The following is an 18,766-nucleotide window of genomic DNA, read 5'->3' as shown; positions in this document are numbered from 1 at the left end:
TCAAATTAGCAGCTTCTTACCCTATTCATTTGTTATTATCCATGAAAGACGACAGAGAGCTCGAAGGTTGAAAATTTGTTGAAGCTAGCTTTATTATTAATAATAATAATAATATATAATAATATTTTTTACTATTTTAGTATTTGGTCGACTGAGTTGGAGACGTTTGATACAACACACAACACATGATAGAGAGGGAAGTAATTGTTCTACAATTAATGATTTTTAAATAGAAGGATCGGTAGTTTCCCCTTGCATTATGACATTTCTTAGAAAATTCCTTCCTAAATCTTAACCTTTTACAGCAACCAAAGCCAGAGTGGTGAAAAAAAGCGAAGAGCTTGCTTCACCAGAAAAAGTACATTGTCTCTCTCTCTCTCTCTCTCTCTCTCAACCTTTCATTGGTGACTTTTCACAGCTTAGAACTCCTCCAAACCCAACAGCACCAATACCGACAACCCCAAACTGGTAAGTATAAGCGATAAAATTAACACACAAGAAATTCCCATACCATTCCACCTTATTCTGCACGTTCCGTGTTCTGTTATTGGTTGGATTTTCTAGCAGTTATGGCCTGTCTGGATCTGAGATGGGTCTCTTTATCTTTTTTCATTTTTTTTTCCTAACTAGGGTTTGTTCTAACTTTCTTGGGTAGATTTGGCAAAATGCCGCCATTTTTAACAGCGGACTAGTCCCTCTCTTAGCCTTTGCTTTTCCCTCACCCAAGCTCCATATATATATATATAGCAACCACCCTTGCCGTTTGTGGTGGGTTCTGCTGATTATATTCTGGTTTATTCGATGCCCTGGAACTAAAAAGACGATTATTGTTACACCTCTCTCTGTTTTTTTCACAAATGTTTAAAAGATGAAGATTCTTACCGTACGGCTCTCTTCTTGTCGATGTAGGTGAAAGGAGGAGGGAGAGAGGAAGAAGAAGAAGAGCAAGACGAAGAAGAAGAAGAAGAAGATCAAAGATGGTGAGGGAGAAGATTCAGATCAAGAAGATTGATAACGCCACGGCTAGGCAAGTCACTTTCTCGAAGCGGCGAAGAGGGCTTTTCAAGAAAGCTGAGGAGCTATCTGTGCTTTGTGATGCTGATGTTGCTCTTATTATCTTTTCTTCTACTGGAAAGCTCTTCGAGTACTCCAGCTCAAGGTCTGTTTCTCTTCGTTATAGACACCCTTTCTATTTTATTTCCACTGTAAACTCAAGATATTCAGATCAGTTTGACACTTTAAGCTTGAACACGAATAATAGTTTTAGCTCCATCTTTCCGCTTTAAAGACTTTTTTTATTTTTTATTTTTGCTGAAATTCCTGAAGAAAAAGGAAGAAGTAAGAAGAGCAGAAGACCCACGTAGATGGAAGTAATAAATCTGCAGAAAAATAAAAAGATATTAAAATATGGGGGTTGTGAACAGCCTGCAACTTGGATGTTGCAGTTGTTGGAATTCGACGTCTGAGAATGCGTAGAATCCAACAATACTTTTGTGATCAAGGTACACTGTTAGGTTGGAGTGTTTGGACAGACTTTGAAACTATGTATTACAGCAGATAGTAGACTGCGTGCATATCAGAGTGGTGCTTGATCTTGTGAGATCATATTGCTTTTGCATCATAATTTTTGCTTGAAACAGTCTAACTTATAAGTTGCGACTTACATGATGGGAATGTTGAGAGGGTTTCGTGAGATGTTTAGCATAGAAAAAAGGGCTTGCTCTTGTTAGCTGCAACTGATATATATGGGAAGTTTTGAGAGGCTTTCACAAAATATTTAGTCTAAGAAAAGAAGTCCAACTATATATATAGCATTCCCCGGCCCCCACCACTCAAAAATAGGGGACTTTCATGATTTTTGTGCCGCCAGGTACATGGCATTGTATACATGCGTGCTGCTTAGTTCAGTTGTTTTCTTTCATGAATTATTGTGTGGCCAGTTTGAATATTAATTAATGTTGTCATTATTATTTGTTTTTGATACGTTTGCATTTTGAGTCTTGCTTGCAAGTTGGTGGAGACTATGTCTTTCACATGGTTGGCATGATAGGATTTGATTTGTAAATGAAGTTTAAAATTAAATGGAAAATGCTATGTTGCCCTCCCAAATGTACCACTCAAAGTTACCCTAGTGCATTTGTGTCTTTTTCACACAAATGCACTAGCGATAACTTTGAGCGGTGCGTTTGGAAGGTCGACGTAATAGGAGTGAGTTTTCAACTCATGCCATCTCATCATTATAATTTTTTCAAATTTTCACACAAAATATAATAAATAATTCAATTTTTTTAAATTTTAAAATAATAATAATATTAAAAAATAATATTCTAACAATATTTTATTCAATTTTCAACTTTCAACTCAACTCAACTCAGTTCAACATCCAAATACAACCTAGGGATGCCCAAATTAAGTACTCTTGCAAATCACATCTTGTCATGCTAACATTGTGGAATGTTTCACATTGGCTTATGAACGTAAATTTTCTTGCATCCCTCCTTGAGAAGGGCATGGATGCATCATCTTGTTTGACAATGGGATATAAGGATTTGAGAACTAGAGGAGTAATGTTGTTATGTAACGAAGATATAATGAAACAGGAAAGGCTAAGGTCTCGTTTGTTTTTGCAGATAAGATGTAATGAGATGAGTTGAGATTAAAGTTAAAAGTTAAATAAAATATTATTAGAATATATTTTTTTAATATTATTTTTGTTTTGTGATTTGAAAAAGTTGAATTGTTTATTTTATTTTATGTGTGAGTTTGAGAAAGTTGTAATAATTAGATGAGTTGAGTTGAGAGAAGTTATCAAAACAAACGAGACCTAAATTATCTATGAGAGTATCAATGGATAAGTAAATGTAGGTGATGACTTGAAAACTAATTAGAAGATAGATAGTTAGGGGTTGTTTGGATACAAGAAGCCTCCCAACTCATCTCATCTCATTATTACAATTTTTTCAAACTTCCACATGATACAATAAAATAAAATTCATTTTTTTCAAATCTCAAAACAAAAATAATATTCTAATAATACTTTATTTAATTTTCACTTCATTTCATATGATCTCAACTCACTATCCAAACCTCTCCTTAGATCCATTTTTTCAAGAAAAAGATTAGTTAAGATCATATGACTAATCTTATCTAAAGTCTTCTTCAAATTTGCCAAATTTACCTCAAAGAAATTCTAGACTGCTAAAATCCTCATCTATGCAGGGTCATGGTGCATGTTTTCCTATTACTCCATGTGGGTAATTCTAGCAACAAGTGGTGATTTGTTATGGTAAATGTTTTCCTATTACTCCATGTGGGTAGTTCTAGCAACAAGTGGTGATTTAACATTTTAACAATTTGCCAAAATGCTGGCAGATAATAGATTGGATAAAAATCTGTCCATCAACAGTTGCCTGTAATTAACACAAATTGTGATTTATAGATTTCTGAAGAAGTAAAATCTTAAAAAAAAACCTTGTGTTTCATATTTCATGTGTTCTTATAACCCTATCCTCAGTCTCTCTTTCTTGTTGCAATGGTGTTGTTGCCACCGTAAACACCACCCTCCCTTGTCATAGAACCCAAACACGACTATTTTATTTGCGACTAGTTTTTAGCTACCTCAATTCTCTCTAAACCCTAGAAAACGTGGCCCAAGCATAGATGCTTTGCTATGAAAAACCAAAAACCCTAAGCTTCTCGCCCTACATCTTCACCCTCACCAAGACCTCAAATCACTAATTCATCACTTGTGACTTCAATGTTGAAATCAACCAACCCTCCAGCCCTAGCTTTTGCCACATCATTGGTTGTTCTTGAACTAGCGCTCTCCACCTCTACACAAAGCCGGAAAGGATTTGAGTAACTAGGTGATGCAATCGAGAGACGTAGTGGTTTAGAATTTTAATGGCATTGATATGACTGTTAATAGATTTTCTAAGGAAAATGGGGACTTGTTTTACATTTGGTCGGATGGGTTTGCTTCCTTTCTTTTTATAAGTTAGTATGGTGGATATTTGGATTATTAGTAATTTGGTGGAGAAAAAATGAAGAATTATCTTGTCAAATCTTATGTTGTTGCATGGTTTGATGTATTGTTTGGTGTCCGAATCTTGTTTTAAGTTTTGTTTAATTCGATAGAAAATGATTAGAAGAAAAGAAAAATGATCGAGTTTTAACCCTCAGTCCTTGGGTTAAATATACTTGATATGCCATCCTTGGTTTGGTGTATTGTTTGGCATACAAAGCTTGTTTAATTCCTTAGGAAATGATAAGAAGAAAAGAAAACTGATCGATATATAACCCTCCACCCATGGGTTAAATATACTTGATATGCCCTCCTTCGTCGTAATGTGACCTGTCCATATATAATGGCCAGTATCAATTCTAGATCAAAATTGAAAATTACAAAGGGGCTTCAAATGGCATGAACATGAAAGAGGTGATAGTTATCTTTTTGAATATCCATATATAGGAGTCATGAACTTTAAAAGACTGGTGGAATGGCTGGATATCAATAAAGGAAAGGTTGGTTTGTAGCAGTTCAATGGTTAATATACTAAAGCAGCTTATTATACATATATCTCGATCATTGGTAATTAGAGCTAGTTAGCAGCTACGAATCTTGAACCATTCAGTGGCATGATATCGTTCAAAGATTGGTTGCTGCGCATCTTTCCCTTTTCCTCTTGGCCTTATAAATTTGTTTGTGGTCCAAAGAGCACTCGTGGCATTTCCTCATAGTTCATCCGTACATCCCAATGTGTAGCTAGGTCGATAGTCTGTTGTAGGGCATGGAATGGTTGGTCGTTCACATTTCCTAGACAAACAGACTTGTTTGCAGCGACCTAATTGGACGTTCTGGTGTCACAACTCACCACACTTAGTATATTATAATGCCTTGCTTTTTGGGTAATTAACTATATATTATGGTTCTTGTTTTAGTAATTAGGAGATGTATCCTTAATATCATATGAGAAGTATATTATGGATGTTTTAGTGGAACTTATAACCAGTGTACGTAAGAGGAGAACTTAACCAATACTATGATTCTTCCGTTCTACTGTGCCGATTTGATATTGTCTATTAACCGATCTATTGAATTTTATTTTTTAAAAGAGTACTGTTATATCCACAAAAGAATTACGCAAAAACAATTTCACAAACTGACATGGGTTCATCTGATCCCTTAGATCTACTTTACAATAAAAGTAATTTTATAATCTGACGAACAACATCAAGTCACGTCAATTTGTGAGATTATTTTTGTGTAATCTCTTTGTGGTTAGAGTATTTCCCTTTTTAAAATAACACGTTCAAAGATTGATGGATAACGGCACATTATCATGTTAAGATATGAGTTAGATAAGGGTATAGAGCATTATGTATAATGTAGTATATATAGCATCATCACATTACATTATATTATATGCTATATAATGTAATTTTTATTGATGTATCCAACCTTTAATTAATTAATCAATTAATATGTGTGTAGAGAGAGAGAATTGAGTGCATTCTCACAATTAAGTGACTTTATAATTCTTTACCCTTTTGAAGCATTAAAGAAATACTCGAAAGACATCATTTGCACTCCAAGAATCTGGGGAAACTGGATCAACCGTCTCTTGAGTTGCAGGTAATTACTTGTTTTATTTCTATTTTATGCAAATTTTTTTTTCTTATCATAAAAAATATTTGAGAAAAATAACATTTCTCCAACAATTTTTTTCAGATTCCACCCAAATTATCGAATCATCAAATTGCAATCCAAACTATCAAATTCCCCATTTTGCATCTCAAATTACATTTTCTAGAATATGGTGTAGCTGAGACTATATAGAATGATAAAAGATAAAACGAAAAAAAAAATTAACACCAAAATTTTCCATGAGGTTACACTGGTCACCATGAGGTGGCTTGTACCTTGGTAACCTGGTCTAGGCCACCATAGGATGACCCGTATGGGCCATGGGTTTCCACTGTCGGTCACCTTTTTTTATTTTTATTTCTCTCATTTATTATTCTATTTTTACTTTTACTCATAATTAATCTTATATTTGTTAGTTTTATTGTCATTATTTTTATGATTGCTTCTTTTTTTTATTATTTATTAACTATTTATTAATCTTGCTATGTTCTTTTTTTTTTTTTTAAATTATTTTATCCTAACATAAGGTTACTTATCCGCTACTGGTTTATTTTAGGTGTCGTTTGGATAGTGAGTTGAGATAAAAGTTAAAAGTTAAATAAAATATTATTAGAATATTATTATTGTTTTTAGATTTGAAAATGTTAAATTGTTTATTATATTTTGTGTGAAAATTTGGTAAAATTGTAATGATGAGATGAGATGAAACACCTTCACTATTCAAACGTGGCCTTAGTGAACTTACTTGGGAAAATATATATAAGGTTTTATTGTAAAGGTTGCAAATTTAATAAATGTTGTATTTTGGGTTGCATATTGATGGTTCTGGTACTATAGGGTTAGGGTATGATATAATTTTTTTAAAAACAAATATGTTGAAGTTTGAAGGGGAAAATTAATGAGGTTTTTCCTGATATTTGAAATGTAGTTTCTCTCCTGGTTGAACAAAACTATCCCATGCAACTGAAGATTCTGATCTTTTATTTTTTATTTTTTTTAAAGCCCTTTGTCTATGGATGTGTTGGGAACTATCCATGAGCTATGCTTCTGAATTCAACGTTGCCGGTTATCCTCCCCTCCGAACCCTTTGTTTCTAATATTCATCATCTTCGACCAAAATTCTGAAAAATACAGAGTTGGCCCAAAATTGGAGACTAAATGAGTACCTTTAAGTTGCTGTTTTTGTTTTTTTTTTTTGTTTTTTTCTAAAAAATTAAAAAAAAAAAACTGAAATCCTAAAATGTTGTACTAAAAGGATAATTAAATGTGTATTTTAGCTAGTAGAGAACAGCAACTACTCCAGATTGAGCAAGGAAATTGCAGAGAAAAGCCATCAACTGAGGTATATATAATATTGTCTTCAAAAACACGACTTGGGAATTACAGTTTGTACAGGCATGTTGCTCAGACACTGAATGCCTTGTAAAATAGGCAGATGAGAGGAGAGGAGCTTCAAGGATTAAATATCGAAGAACTGCAGCAGCTGGAGAAGTCACTTGAGGCTGGATTAAGCCGTGTTATCGAAAAAAAGGTGTATAAAGTATTTTATTATTTCCTTTTTTTTTTCACCTTTTAAGTGCATTCAGGGGCTAATTGATTATAGCCTGTGTTGGTATCTAATACAAGCTCTTTCTGCATCAGGGTGAGAAGATTATGACAGAGATAAGCGACCTTCAAAAAAAGGTTAGAAACTATATGTTTAAATGATATAAGTGAAAAATAGCCAATAATTTTCCGAGTACTTCTCATGTCAAGAGATAATCAAAAAATGATAATTAGAATGTTTACAAATAGCGTAATTAAGGTGTAATTTAGATTATGGCAATTTCTTACTTCTCTCTTCATTCACCCTTGTTGCATCTTTGTTGCAAATTGGAATTTTATGAATCATGCAGGGAATGCAGCTGATGGAAGAGAACGAACGATTACGACTGCAAGTACGTTCTCTCTCTCTTTCTCTCTCTCTCTCTCCTGCCTGTTTCTATGGTTGCCAAGAATAGAATATGTTTGAGTGAAGGTGGCAGAGATATCTAATGGCCGAAGGCACATTGGTGCCAACTCGGAGAATGTAATTGCTGAAGAAGGTCAGTCATCGGAATCCGTCACAAATGTCTGCAACTCTACCGGTGCTCCTCCTCATGATTACGAGAGCTCTGACACCTCCCTCAAGCTAGGGTGAGTTTTGAACCCACCATATTCAATGTTCTAGAGTTTTGGTTTTGAACTTAGCCTATTCATATTCAGACTTCATCTAGACAACCTTCTGGAAATTTTGATCAGCTAATTACATTTTCTTTAATCACCAACTATACATTCCCGAGTGTATGCATAAATGAGAAATTATATTCATCATCTTTTAATCTGGTATCTTTTCATCGAACTAACTGATTGAAAAACTAACCGTTATCTTTTACAATCGTATGATTCTTCATCAAGAAATGATGAAAAGAGAATGATTAAAAGGACGACAAATATTATTTTCACGTGCAACATATTTCCAACGAGATTGATAGCTAGAGTTTGGTTGTGAACCTGACCACACTTGTTAGGAAATCATTTTGATTTCGAAAATGCTTTTCACCTGCATGCTCTCTATAAATAAATAAATATCTTCCTTCCCCCACATACTCTTTCTTCAATATGGATTCGTTCTTCATTGTTGCAGGCTACCCTATGCTGGGTGAATGGGAAGTATTCTCGGATCAGGAGCTAATTAATTAAAGGAAAACAAAAATATCTCATGTATAGTTTGGGTCCATTTGAGATGTACTATTAATGGAATGTGAACCTGACTCATGCTGTGTTAGTGCCTAGCTAGCTAGAGGTACTTTGAATTTAAGTACCCTTTTTTAGTTGTTAGTCAGATGTTTTCTTACTAAAGCTTTTATATTGACTTACATAAAATAGCCCCTCCCTAGCTTCTTTTTCTTTCCCTGCCTTTTAATTTGCATTGCATATGGGTCCTCTCCTTCTGAAGGGTCGGGTGCTTATGCTTTGTCTTTGACAATGCTGGTTGTCTCTTAGACCTTGAGTCTGTAGATGTTTGGTGAAATGACGGAAGACATTACTTGACGTTGGGAATCGTAGATGTTTGGTGAAATGACGGAAGACATTACTTGACGTTGGGAATCTTTGAAGTTGACGGATGAAGAGCAAGAGCAGATTGTACTTTCAAAGGATGCAGTGTTGTCCACAAATATCAGAGGCAAACATTGCCTTCTTGCTATGATTTTTAATGATAGAGCAGCAAATAGAGAAGCCTTAAGACAACTATGGCCAAAGTTTGGAACACTGAGGGTTGGACCATGTTCAAGGAATTTGGTCTGAAGAGATTTCTTTTGGAGTTTCAACTATACTCAAGCAAGAAAAAGGTTATGCAAGGGAGGCTATAATCTTTTGATCGTTACCTGATTTGCATGAACGAGCTTCAAGGAGTTTTATCTCCTACTGAGGCGTAGTTCAAAGTAGAGCCATTCTGAATTCAATTCACAATGCACCTTTTGTAGGTATGACTAGGGAGATGAGTGTCAAAATTGATTCTGTACTAGGAAAGGTTCTTGTGGAGGTTGACAATGAAGAGTATAGCTGGGAAAGCTTTTCAAGAACAAGAGTAGAAATTAATGTCACTAAGCCTCTGCCTCAAGTTTGTATCCTAAAGATTGGATGCAGACAATGTTGGCTCACTTTCAAGTACGAGAGACTTTCAAATTTTTGTTTTAAATGTAGTTTATTGACGCATGACAATGGGAAGTGTTCAGAGTTGAATCGAGGTACTCAGTCTCGAGCAGTATGACCAGTGGTTACGTGCAACTTCTTTTCCTCATGTTTTGGCTTTAAAAAATATATGGTAGTTCCTTGGAGTAGGCCTATCATGGCTCCCCTCGTTGATAGAATTTTGAGGAGGGTCGCAACGGTCCTAGTTTTGAAAAGTCTTCATCATCGGCGGAAAATGAGGCATCTATTATGGGATAAGCAACAAGTATCAATGTGATGACACTAATCAACCTCATTGTAAAGGAGAGACTGATAAGAAAAGGGAGGAGAATTCAATTGACTACAATCTTACCATTAGTGAGGATCCTGAGAGGTGTAGTTTCACTATCAATACTTCCCAAGATCATGGAATACTTGCTATGGAAATTGAGGAGATCCCTACTGATTACGTTCCTAATACCAACTTGGCAAGTCTTCAATCCTCTGGTATTCCCCTTAACGCGGATGATAATTTTGTAGAAACTGATAATATCCCACTAAATGAGCTCTTAAATTCAAAGAAGATTGCTTTTGCTCACATTTATGTCATGCACAATGAGTTGTCTAATTCTACTCCTGTTAAAAACTTGAATGCTAATACGTGGAATAGGAGAGCAAGAGGGCAATCTACTGCCCTTACATATGTGAGCAATAGATTTAGAGATCCTCATAGTGACGCACATTAAAAGACCTGTTAATGTTAATGATGTGGAGAATCTGAGTACCAATAATGCCACTAGGAAATTAAAGAACAAGCTCAAACTTGGAAGGAGCCAAACTGAGGCCATATTGGTGGAAGTTGCTGAGCAGTCCCACTAATAGTTATGAATTACTTGAGTTGGAACTGCCAAGAGCTTGAGAACCCTTGGATAGTTCATGAACTTTACTTTTTGGTGAAAATAGTCTCCTAATTTGGTTTTTCTTGTAGAGAAAGTGTGGTTGTGATATAATAGAGGAGTAAAATTGGGTTTTGATTTTGATTTTAGTGTGGATAGTAGATGAAGAAGTGGGGGGGTTGGCTTTCATGCGGAGATCTGCCGTTAATGTTGAAGTGGTGACATACACAAATCGACATGTTTCTGCCATGCTTAAGCTTTCATCAGATGGGCCCCATTGGTAAATTATTGATTTTTATGGCCATCCCATGACAGTTAAGAGACGACCTGAGAGCTGAAACTTGCTTAAAGCCCTCAGGCCTGTTGTGAATATCTTTTGGCTTTGTTTTTGTGATTTCAATGAAATTACTCGCTAAAGGGAGAGGTTTGGGGCTTCCAGTAGGCCTTACAGACAGATAGAACTTATTAGAGATACACTGGCCCATTGTGATCTTAATGACCTTGGATGTAGTGGAGATAAATTTACATGGGCCAACAACAGAGAGGGGAGACATTTCACAAAGGAAAAACTTGACTGGGCCTTTGGAAATATGGCATGGCTTAATATGTTTGAAGATCATTTAAGAGTGGTTTGGATTAAGAGATGAGTTGAGATGGTTTGTGAATAGTAGAATAAAAGTTAAATTATTTATTATATTTTATGTGAGAATTTGGGAGAGTTGTTTTGGGATTTGAAAAAGTTGAATTATTTATTACATTTTGTGTGAGAATTTGAAAAAGTTGTAATGATGAGATGAGTTGAGATGAGTTGAGGTGAGTTTTGAATACAAACAAGGCCTTAGTGTTGCATTTATCTGCCAATAAATCAGACCATAGGCCTATTTTCATTCAGATAAAGGACTAGGTACCATTACAAAAGCAAGAAAGGGTCTTTAGGTATGAATCAAACTAGAGTAAGCAGGAGGGGTGTGAAGGCTTAATTAAAAATGCATGGAAAAACACAAGAGGTAAGCCTGATTCCTTACAAAGGGCTTAACAAGGCTTCCACAATTGCCAAGAAGATTTGAAGCTTTGGAGTAGAAACAGGTATAAGAATCAATGGAAGCTTCTAAAATCCAAACTTGAGTTACTGAACTTTCTACTAGAGACAAATGCGGGTAACATAAATGATGACATTAAATCTTTACATAAAGAGATAGAATATATCCTTGATGCAGAAAACTCTAGTGGTAGCAAATGGCTAAACATGCATGATTAAAAGATAGGGATATATATACCAAATATTTTCACAAGTGTGTTAGCCAAAGGAGGAAGACCACCAACACAATCAGCAGGATCAAAACTGACTTAGGCTAGGAAATCAAAGATCTACAAGAAGTCAGCCATGTGTTTCAAAATGTTTTTCAGTAGTTGTTTCTACCTCCAATCCAGTTGACATTGAAGAATGCATTGCTTCCATGACTTAGGTTGTCAACGAGGATATGAATTCTATCCTTACCAAGCCTTTTATGGCTGTAGAAGTGAAGGAGGCCCTATTTAGTATGAATCATTTAGGTTCTCCTGGGCCTGATGGATTTCCAACAGTGTTCTTCCAAGAGCATTGGGAAATAGTGGCAATAAGAGTGTGTGAGGCAGCACTTGAGGTGCTCAATGGAGGAAAGTGATCTGGGAAACTAAATGAGACTTTGCATAGCCCTTATTCCTAAGAAGTCATCACCCTCCCAGGTAATTGATTTAAGGCTAATCAGCTTATGCAATGTTATTTTATAAAATCATTGCTAAAATTATGGCTAATAGGTTGAAGCTCATACTACCTGCCATTATTTCTCCAACTCAGACAGCTTTTGTACCAAGAAGGCTCATCACAGACAACATGATTGTGGCTTTTGAATCTTTGCACTCCATGAATGCCAGATTAAAAAGGAAGGGAGGGGTTTATGGCTCTTAATCTTGACATGAGTAAGGCCAATGACATAATTGAGTGGGTTTTTTTGAGACCAGTCATGCAGAAATTAGGCTTTCCAATAGCTTGGATTGAACTCATCATACTATGTGTCACCTCAATATCCTACTGTCTTATTATCAATGAGGTGCCTCAATAATTTTTCTGTCCAACTTAAGGCATTAGGCAAGGGGATCCCTTCTCCCCATATCTTTTTATTCTGGGCACAAAGGCTCTCAATTGCCTTCTCAACAAGGCTAAGCAAACTGATCTTATCACGACCTTGCCAATTAGAAGGAATCATTTGCACATTAACCATTTATTTTGCAAGGCAAATTTAATTGAGTGGAGTCAGCTTCTCTCTTCTGGATTCTTATGAAAGAGCTTCAGGTCAAAGATTGAAGAAAAAGAAGACCTCCATATACTTCAGCAGGAATACCAAGGAAGATACAAGGGAGATAATTACAAGTATAGCTGGGATCAAAGGCACTAGCTCCTATGAAAAATACTTGGGCCTCCCAACACTCATTGGCAGTCGAGGGCACATTCTTTCAAAGGAATCCTGTACAAGGTGCAAACAAGGCTGAACAATTGGAAGACTAAACTGCTTTCTTAAGCAGGAAAAGAAATCTTAATTAAAGCTGTAATCCAATCCATTCCCACGTATAGCATGGGGGTTTTCAAGATGCTAAAGTAGTTGGTCCAATAAGCTTGTGAAGAACTATTGGTGGGGGCAACAGGCTCAAGAACAAAAAAAAAATCACTAGGTTCCCTGGCATTAGATGAATAAATCTAAAAGGACTGGTGGCTTGAGTCTAAGAGACTTTCAGCATTTTAACATTGCTTTACTAGCCAAGCAGTGCTGGAGAATCATTTCATCTCCAGACTCACTTGCTGCCAAGGTGTTTAAAGAGAAGTATTTTAAAAGAAGTTATTTTATGGATGCAAAGGTTGGTCACAACTCCTTTTACCTGTGGCAGAGTTTCATGTCAGTTAAACCATTGCTCAAGGAGGGATTGGTTTGGAGAATTGGTGATGGAGAATCAATTGAGATCTAGAATGACAAGTGGATTCCTCAACAGTCCACTTTCAAGCCTCAAAGTACAGTTAGATTCCTTCAAACAGATACAAAGGTTGCTGCTCTCATTGACAAGACCTCACATTAATGGAATCAGGCATTGGTTGAAGCAATTTTCTTGAGGGAAGAAGCAACTCTTATTAAGGAAATCCCTCTTAGCCCTTATCCTAAACCTGATAGACTAATTTGGAGATACGCAACTTCAAGAGCATTTAGTGTTAAGAGTGCATACCACCTAAAATCAGAACTGGATGGCTTAAGGCTGGGCCAACCTTCTGAACCATCAAGAATAAAGGACTCTTGGACTAAGGTATGGCATTTAGGCATACTGAATGCTTCTAAAACTTTCTTGTGGAGGGCAATGCCCTTCCAACTAGAGCTAACCTGCAAAAGAGAAGGGTTCTTGAAGATGACACTTGCCCAATCTGCAAGCGGTATCCAGAAACAGTTGAACATGCACTATGGGACTGCATATCAGCTCGAGATGTTTGGGGATAGAGTGTGAGGAAGATCCAAAAAGCTAGCCTTTAGTTTCAAAATTTTAAAGACCTAGTGGATGGCTTGTTTGAGATTTTAGAGGATGAGGAGATGATGGAATTTGTCATAACCTCATGGAAGATTTGGAAGAGAAAGAATGATCTAGTTTTCAGGAATGCTTTTCTACATCCAAATGCTCTTATCCTACAAGCTAAGCAGCTGCTTGAGGAAGTTATGCGGTTTCAACATTAAACAAAGAAGACCTCCCCCTAGCCTGAATGCACATAACTCTTGGAAAGCCCTTCCTCGAGGTAGATTGAAAATGAACTAGGATGCAACTCTTGACAAGATTAATTGTAAAGTTTGAGTGGGTGCTGTAATTCGAGATTGGAAAGAGAAGGTGAAGGCTACTATGAGAATGAAGCATTATTTATTTCCTGATCCTTTGTTAGCCGAAGCTTTTGCAGCTCTACAAGCTTTTATCTTCTGCAAGTCACTAGGATGTCAGGATGTTATACTGGAAGGAGACTCACTGCAAGTTGTTAAGTGTTTTCAATCAAGTTTAGAGACATATTCCTATGTTGAAACACTGATCAATGACACAATGACTACTTTAGATTCCTTCATTTCATGGTATGTTAGGCATACTGTGAGAGCTAATAATTCTGTAGCCCATGCCTTAAATAGAAATGCACTTAGCATTAGTGACTCTAACATTTCTTTGGATGTTATTCCTCAATGTATCCAAGCTTTAGTTTAAACTTTTATTCAATAAAGGATACTCGTTACCTAAAAAAAAAATTTGAATTGCATATAAAATCACCGTCTAGCTAGTCTTTAATTTGTTAGTTTGAAACATATTTTTGATTGAGCAATGTTATTTTTCATATCAAATACATGATTAATTGATGTGATGCCTTTAAGTATTTTTTATTAAGTAATTGATATACAAGTTTTGTAAATGTATCACGTGTGATTATTTAGCATGAAGAGTAGTTTTAATTATTTTGATCGGATTGATCCCGACCCTAACTTTCTTTTTTTTTTCTCTTAATTTTTTTCTTTTTTATTAAACACTCTCGGACTTTTAGAATAAATAATATTAGATACAACCTAAAATGATTATGAGCCATTTGAAGTTTACAACATTTTTCAATTATTATGCCCGAGTGATCCATAGCTTAGAAAAGAGAAAAAAAAAATGGAGCTTGTTGAACTTGTTGCACCAACTTGTAGAAATCCAATCCACTCCACAATGAGCTTGTTGAAAGTCTTATTTCATTTATGCACCCTATTTGTGTGGAGTTTCATATATTACTTAGCCTATAATAAATGGTAGGCATCCTGGTTTCCTATGAATTGTTGTAAGTAAGGCTCTTATGATTCGGATTAGAAAAACCGACCGGACCGATGGGAAGACCGGTCGATTTCGATCTTCCCATTGTAAAATTTTTGATTTTTGGTCTAGTCTCGAGGTGGGGCTTTTTCATCTAGGACCGGACAGATTGAATATAAATATACATGTTTTTAAATATTTATATATATATTATTTAATTGTATAATTAATTATGTAATTTTCATCTAACCTATTACTATTGACAATATAAAGTGTCAATATATTAACCATCATAACAAATTTGCATACTCAGTTAGTAACCATTAACATCATAAATATAATTTTAATTAATTATTTTTTTAATAAGTTAGTTACATAATCAACATTAAAAAGTTCACTTAATTTTAATTTTACTAATTTAATAATTTTTTATTAATTGTATAGCCCATTATGCATGAGCTATCATAATACATTTACATACTCTAACTTATGGTGGGTTTGGATAGATAGTTCAGATGAGATGAGATGTTTTGTTCAAAGTTAAATAAAATATTATTAGAATATAATTTTTTAGTATTATTTTTATTTTAGAATTTGAAAAAGTTGAATTGTTTATTATATTTTTGTATGAAAATTTGAAAAAGTTATAATGATGAAATGAGATGAGATGAGATGTTTTGTGTATCCAAACCAGCCGTTAGTAACTATTAACATCATAAATATAAATATAAATAATTATTTTTAATGAATTAATTACATAATCCACATTAAAGAATTCACTTAATTTTAATTTTACTAATTTAAATAACTCTTTTATTAATTTATGTGCTAAAAAGAGAAAAGAGGAAAAAAAAAGTCACCAACTCATATGAAAAAAAAAACAATGCCGTTTAATCTGTGAATGACAATCAAAATATAAACTGAGTTGCTGAAACGATGTCGTAGTGGTAGAACTCCCACAAATGATGCTGACGACTCAACACAAAGGCAATGCATTCCTCCACTCCCACCCAATATAAGTACTTAATCGAGTGCTAGTAGACCTAGTAAGGGTAGAACTAGATCAACGGTTTAGGACCACTTCACAAGAATACCAAAAGATAATCCAACTAAACTTAGGGTTGCATGTAATTACTGCGGTGCTTCGTATGCATGTGATACAAAGGTCAACAGTACAAATCTATGAAGTATCACATTGAAAAACAATGTAAGATATGTCCATTTAATACGACAGATAAGTCTCAAACTACTTTAGGTTGGAAGATCAAGCATGGAGGAAGTGGTAGTAGGGGTCTTGTTCCTATAACATTTAGTGTTGAAGCTTGCAGACAAGCCATAGCCGAAATGATTATTCTTGATGAGTTGCCCTTTAAGTTCGTTGAAAGGAAAGTTTTAAAAAGTCTATGCTTGTTGTTTAAGCTAAGTGGCCAAGATCCTTTGGATCAATTAGCAACACATTGATTTCTCATTAAGAGAACTAATGGTCAAATCCCCCCTCCCCATGTTAAAAAAAAAAAAAAAGGACTTAAGTGGGTAGGGATTTCATCTCGTGTTACAGTTGTCAATGATTGTTATTATATGTATTTGAGAGAAAAAAAAAAAAAAGCTGAGAAGTGCTCTTCAAGGGTAGCTGATTTTCCTTGCCATGGATACATGGACATCTATGCAAAATCTCAACTATGTGTGTCTCACTACATATTTTATTGATAATGATTGAAATCTATACAAGAGGATCCTATCTTTTTTTTAGTTGAATATCACAAGGGTGATGCACTTGGTAGGGTCATAGAGATGTGCTTGTTTGATTGGGAGCGACCGAAAATATTTGCAATCACTCTTGATAATGCAAATTCTAATAATGGAACAATTTCTTTTTTGAAAAAGAAAAACTGTCTTGGAACATGAATTTGTGCATGTTCGATGTTGTGCCCACATCTTAAACTTGATTGTCTACGAGGAGTTAAAAGAATATGATGATTCATTGCCAAGGTGAGAAGTATTGTGAAATACGTTAAATCATTATCTCAAATGTGAAATATATTTAAGTCGTGTATACAATTAAAATAGATTATGTGCAAAAGTTATGTTTGCCTAGATGTACCAACTAGGTAGAGCTCCACCTATCTTATGTTAAAGATGGCTGGAAAGTTTTGAAATGCTTTTGAATGGTCAGAGGAAGAAGATTCAGGATTCCTTTCTAGTATTGGAGATGATGAAGATGATGATGATATGATGAGGAGGAAAATATAAAAAAATTTAGGGCAATAATGATTGAGAGAAGCTAAGGTTGTTTATGAGTTTTATTCAACTATTTCATGATGCAACTTTACGTTTCTTGGGAGGTCAATATGTAACTTACAACTCTTTTATACGAAATTAATTACAATTCAAGATGCGATTGAAATTGAGTGTGAAGAAGGAAGCCCCGTGGTGTGATTAATGACAACAAATTGACAAATATTTGGGCAACTTTGATAATATGAATATGTTTTGTATGTTGGGTTTATTCTTAATCCTCAGTATAAGATGAGATATATTGAGTTTTCATTAGAATCAATGTATGTCTGTGATTCAAAAAAAGTGGTTGATTTGAGTTTAAAGGTGAAAAGTGCTTTAACCCATATGTATGATGCATACATTAAAATTGAAGTAGGGAACAATTCCGGTCAACAATAGCAGCGCACAAGTCCCCCAAGTGAAGATGTAACTACCATTCAGTCATTTGTAATATTTGTAATTTGTAATATTGTTTTATAAGTAAGTGGATTATAGCTAGCTAGATGCATGGATTGTAATAATTTTTATGTATTAGTTGTCCTTCCTTTTTTTTTTCTTTTTTTTGGAGTTCGGATGATTAGGAATTTTTTTTTTAAACTTCTTTTTCTTTATTTTTTGTTTTTAATTTTATTAGTATGATTGATAATCTTTTTTGGATAGATGTGGTCCATATGGATAATTTTTATCTATTTTATTTTTTATTTTTTTGAATGCAAATAAATTTTGGGTTGAAAATGGGATAAAATGTCATTGGGTTGAAAAACGTGAAATTGGCCCATTTGGTATTGGGCCGGACCAAACAGACCAAATGGACTGATGGCTAACAATCTGGTTTGGGGTGGAAAAATGTTGGATCGAAACTTTTGGTCCGGTCGAAAAAACTCCCTATGGATCAACCGGACCGGACCAAATTCACCCCTAGTTGTAAGGGATGCTTGATGCAGTATGACAACGACGAAAGAGAGAGGCATGCAACAATGCAATCGTGGGAGACAAAGCTTAGTGATTTTGGTTTAAAATGTGTTTTATCAGTGTTTTAGGACGAAAAACTTGGGCTAGCTATAATAATCTTGAATTGAGTTAGCTTCTCATTTGAGGATGTAAAACCCTTTCATTTTTTATGATATTCGCTTTTTAGCTCCACCATTGCCTCATATAGGTCCGCTTTGAGTATTAGCCAACGGGCTCCCTAACCGTCTAGAATGGTTTTAGAGCCAACATATTCCCTAACCAACTAGCATAGGTAATTACTAACAACAAACAACTTTAACTCCATCTATAATCATAACCCTCTTTGTGCTCACCATAGAGGGTTGAGACCATTACACTGCCATTGTCGAATGGTCACTACATGAAAACAAAAACAAAATTTACCCTTTTAAGTGATGCGATCACTAATTGATCCCCTAACTCCTTGTCT

The 18,766-nt window shown here is 35.0% G+C and overlaps 1 protein-coding gene across 4 annotated transcripts; it reads left to right on the top strand.

Moving 5' to 3' along the window:
- Window positions 1-347: 347 nt before the first annotated feature.
- Window positions 348-8,542, top strand: LOC121260886 (MADS-box protein JOINTLESS). Of its 4 annotated transcripts, none has more exons than XM_041162951.1 (9): window positions 348-468; window positions 910-1,159; window positions 5,557-5,635; window positions 6,925-6,989; window positions 7,079-7,178; window positions 7,289-7,330; window positions 7,543-7,584; window positions 7,665-7,822; window positions 8,313-8,542. In XM_041162951.1, exons 2-9 carry the CDS (start codon window positions 978-980, stop codon window positions 8,329-8,331), a joined length of 687 nt encoding a protein of 228 aa, XP_041018885.1. In that variant the 5' UTR covers window positions 348-468; window positions 910-977; the 3' UTR covers window positions 8,332-8,542. The 4 variants fall into 4 exon arrangements, with proteins under 4 accessions (XP_041018885.1, XP_041018886.1, XP_041018888.1 ...); XM_041162952.1 differs by lacking the exon at window positions 348-468 and adding an exon at window positions 607-768; XM_041162954.1 differs by lacking the exon at window positions 348-468 and adding an exon at window positions 607-792.
- Window positions 8,543-18,766: the final 10,224 nt, after the last annotated feature.

This window comes from Juglans microcarpa x Juglans regia, chromosome 4D, assembly GCF_004785595.1.
Source record: "Juglans microcarpa x Juglans regia isolate MS1-56 chromosome 4D, Jm3101_v1.0, whole genome shotgun sequence".
Classification (NCBI taxonomy): Eukaryota; Viridiplantae; Streptophyta; class Magnoliopsida; order Fagales; family Juglandaceae; genus Juglans; species Juglans microcarpa x Juglans regia.
The sequence above is the reverse complement of the archived record's forward strand: the minus strand, read 5'-3'. Positions and strand labels throughout refer to the sequence as shown.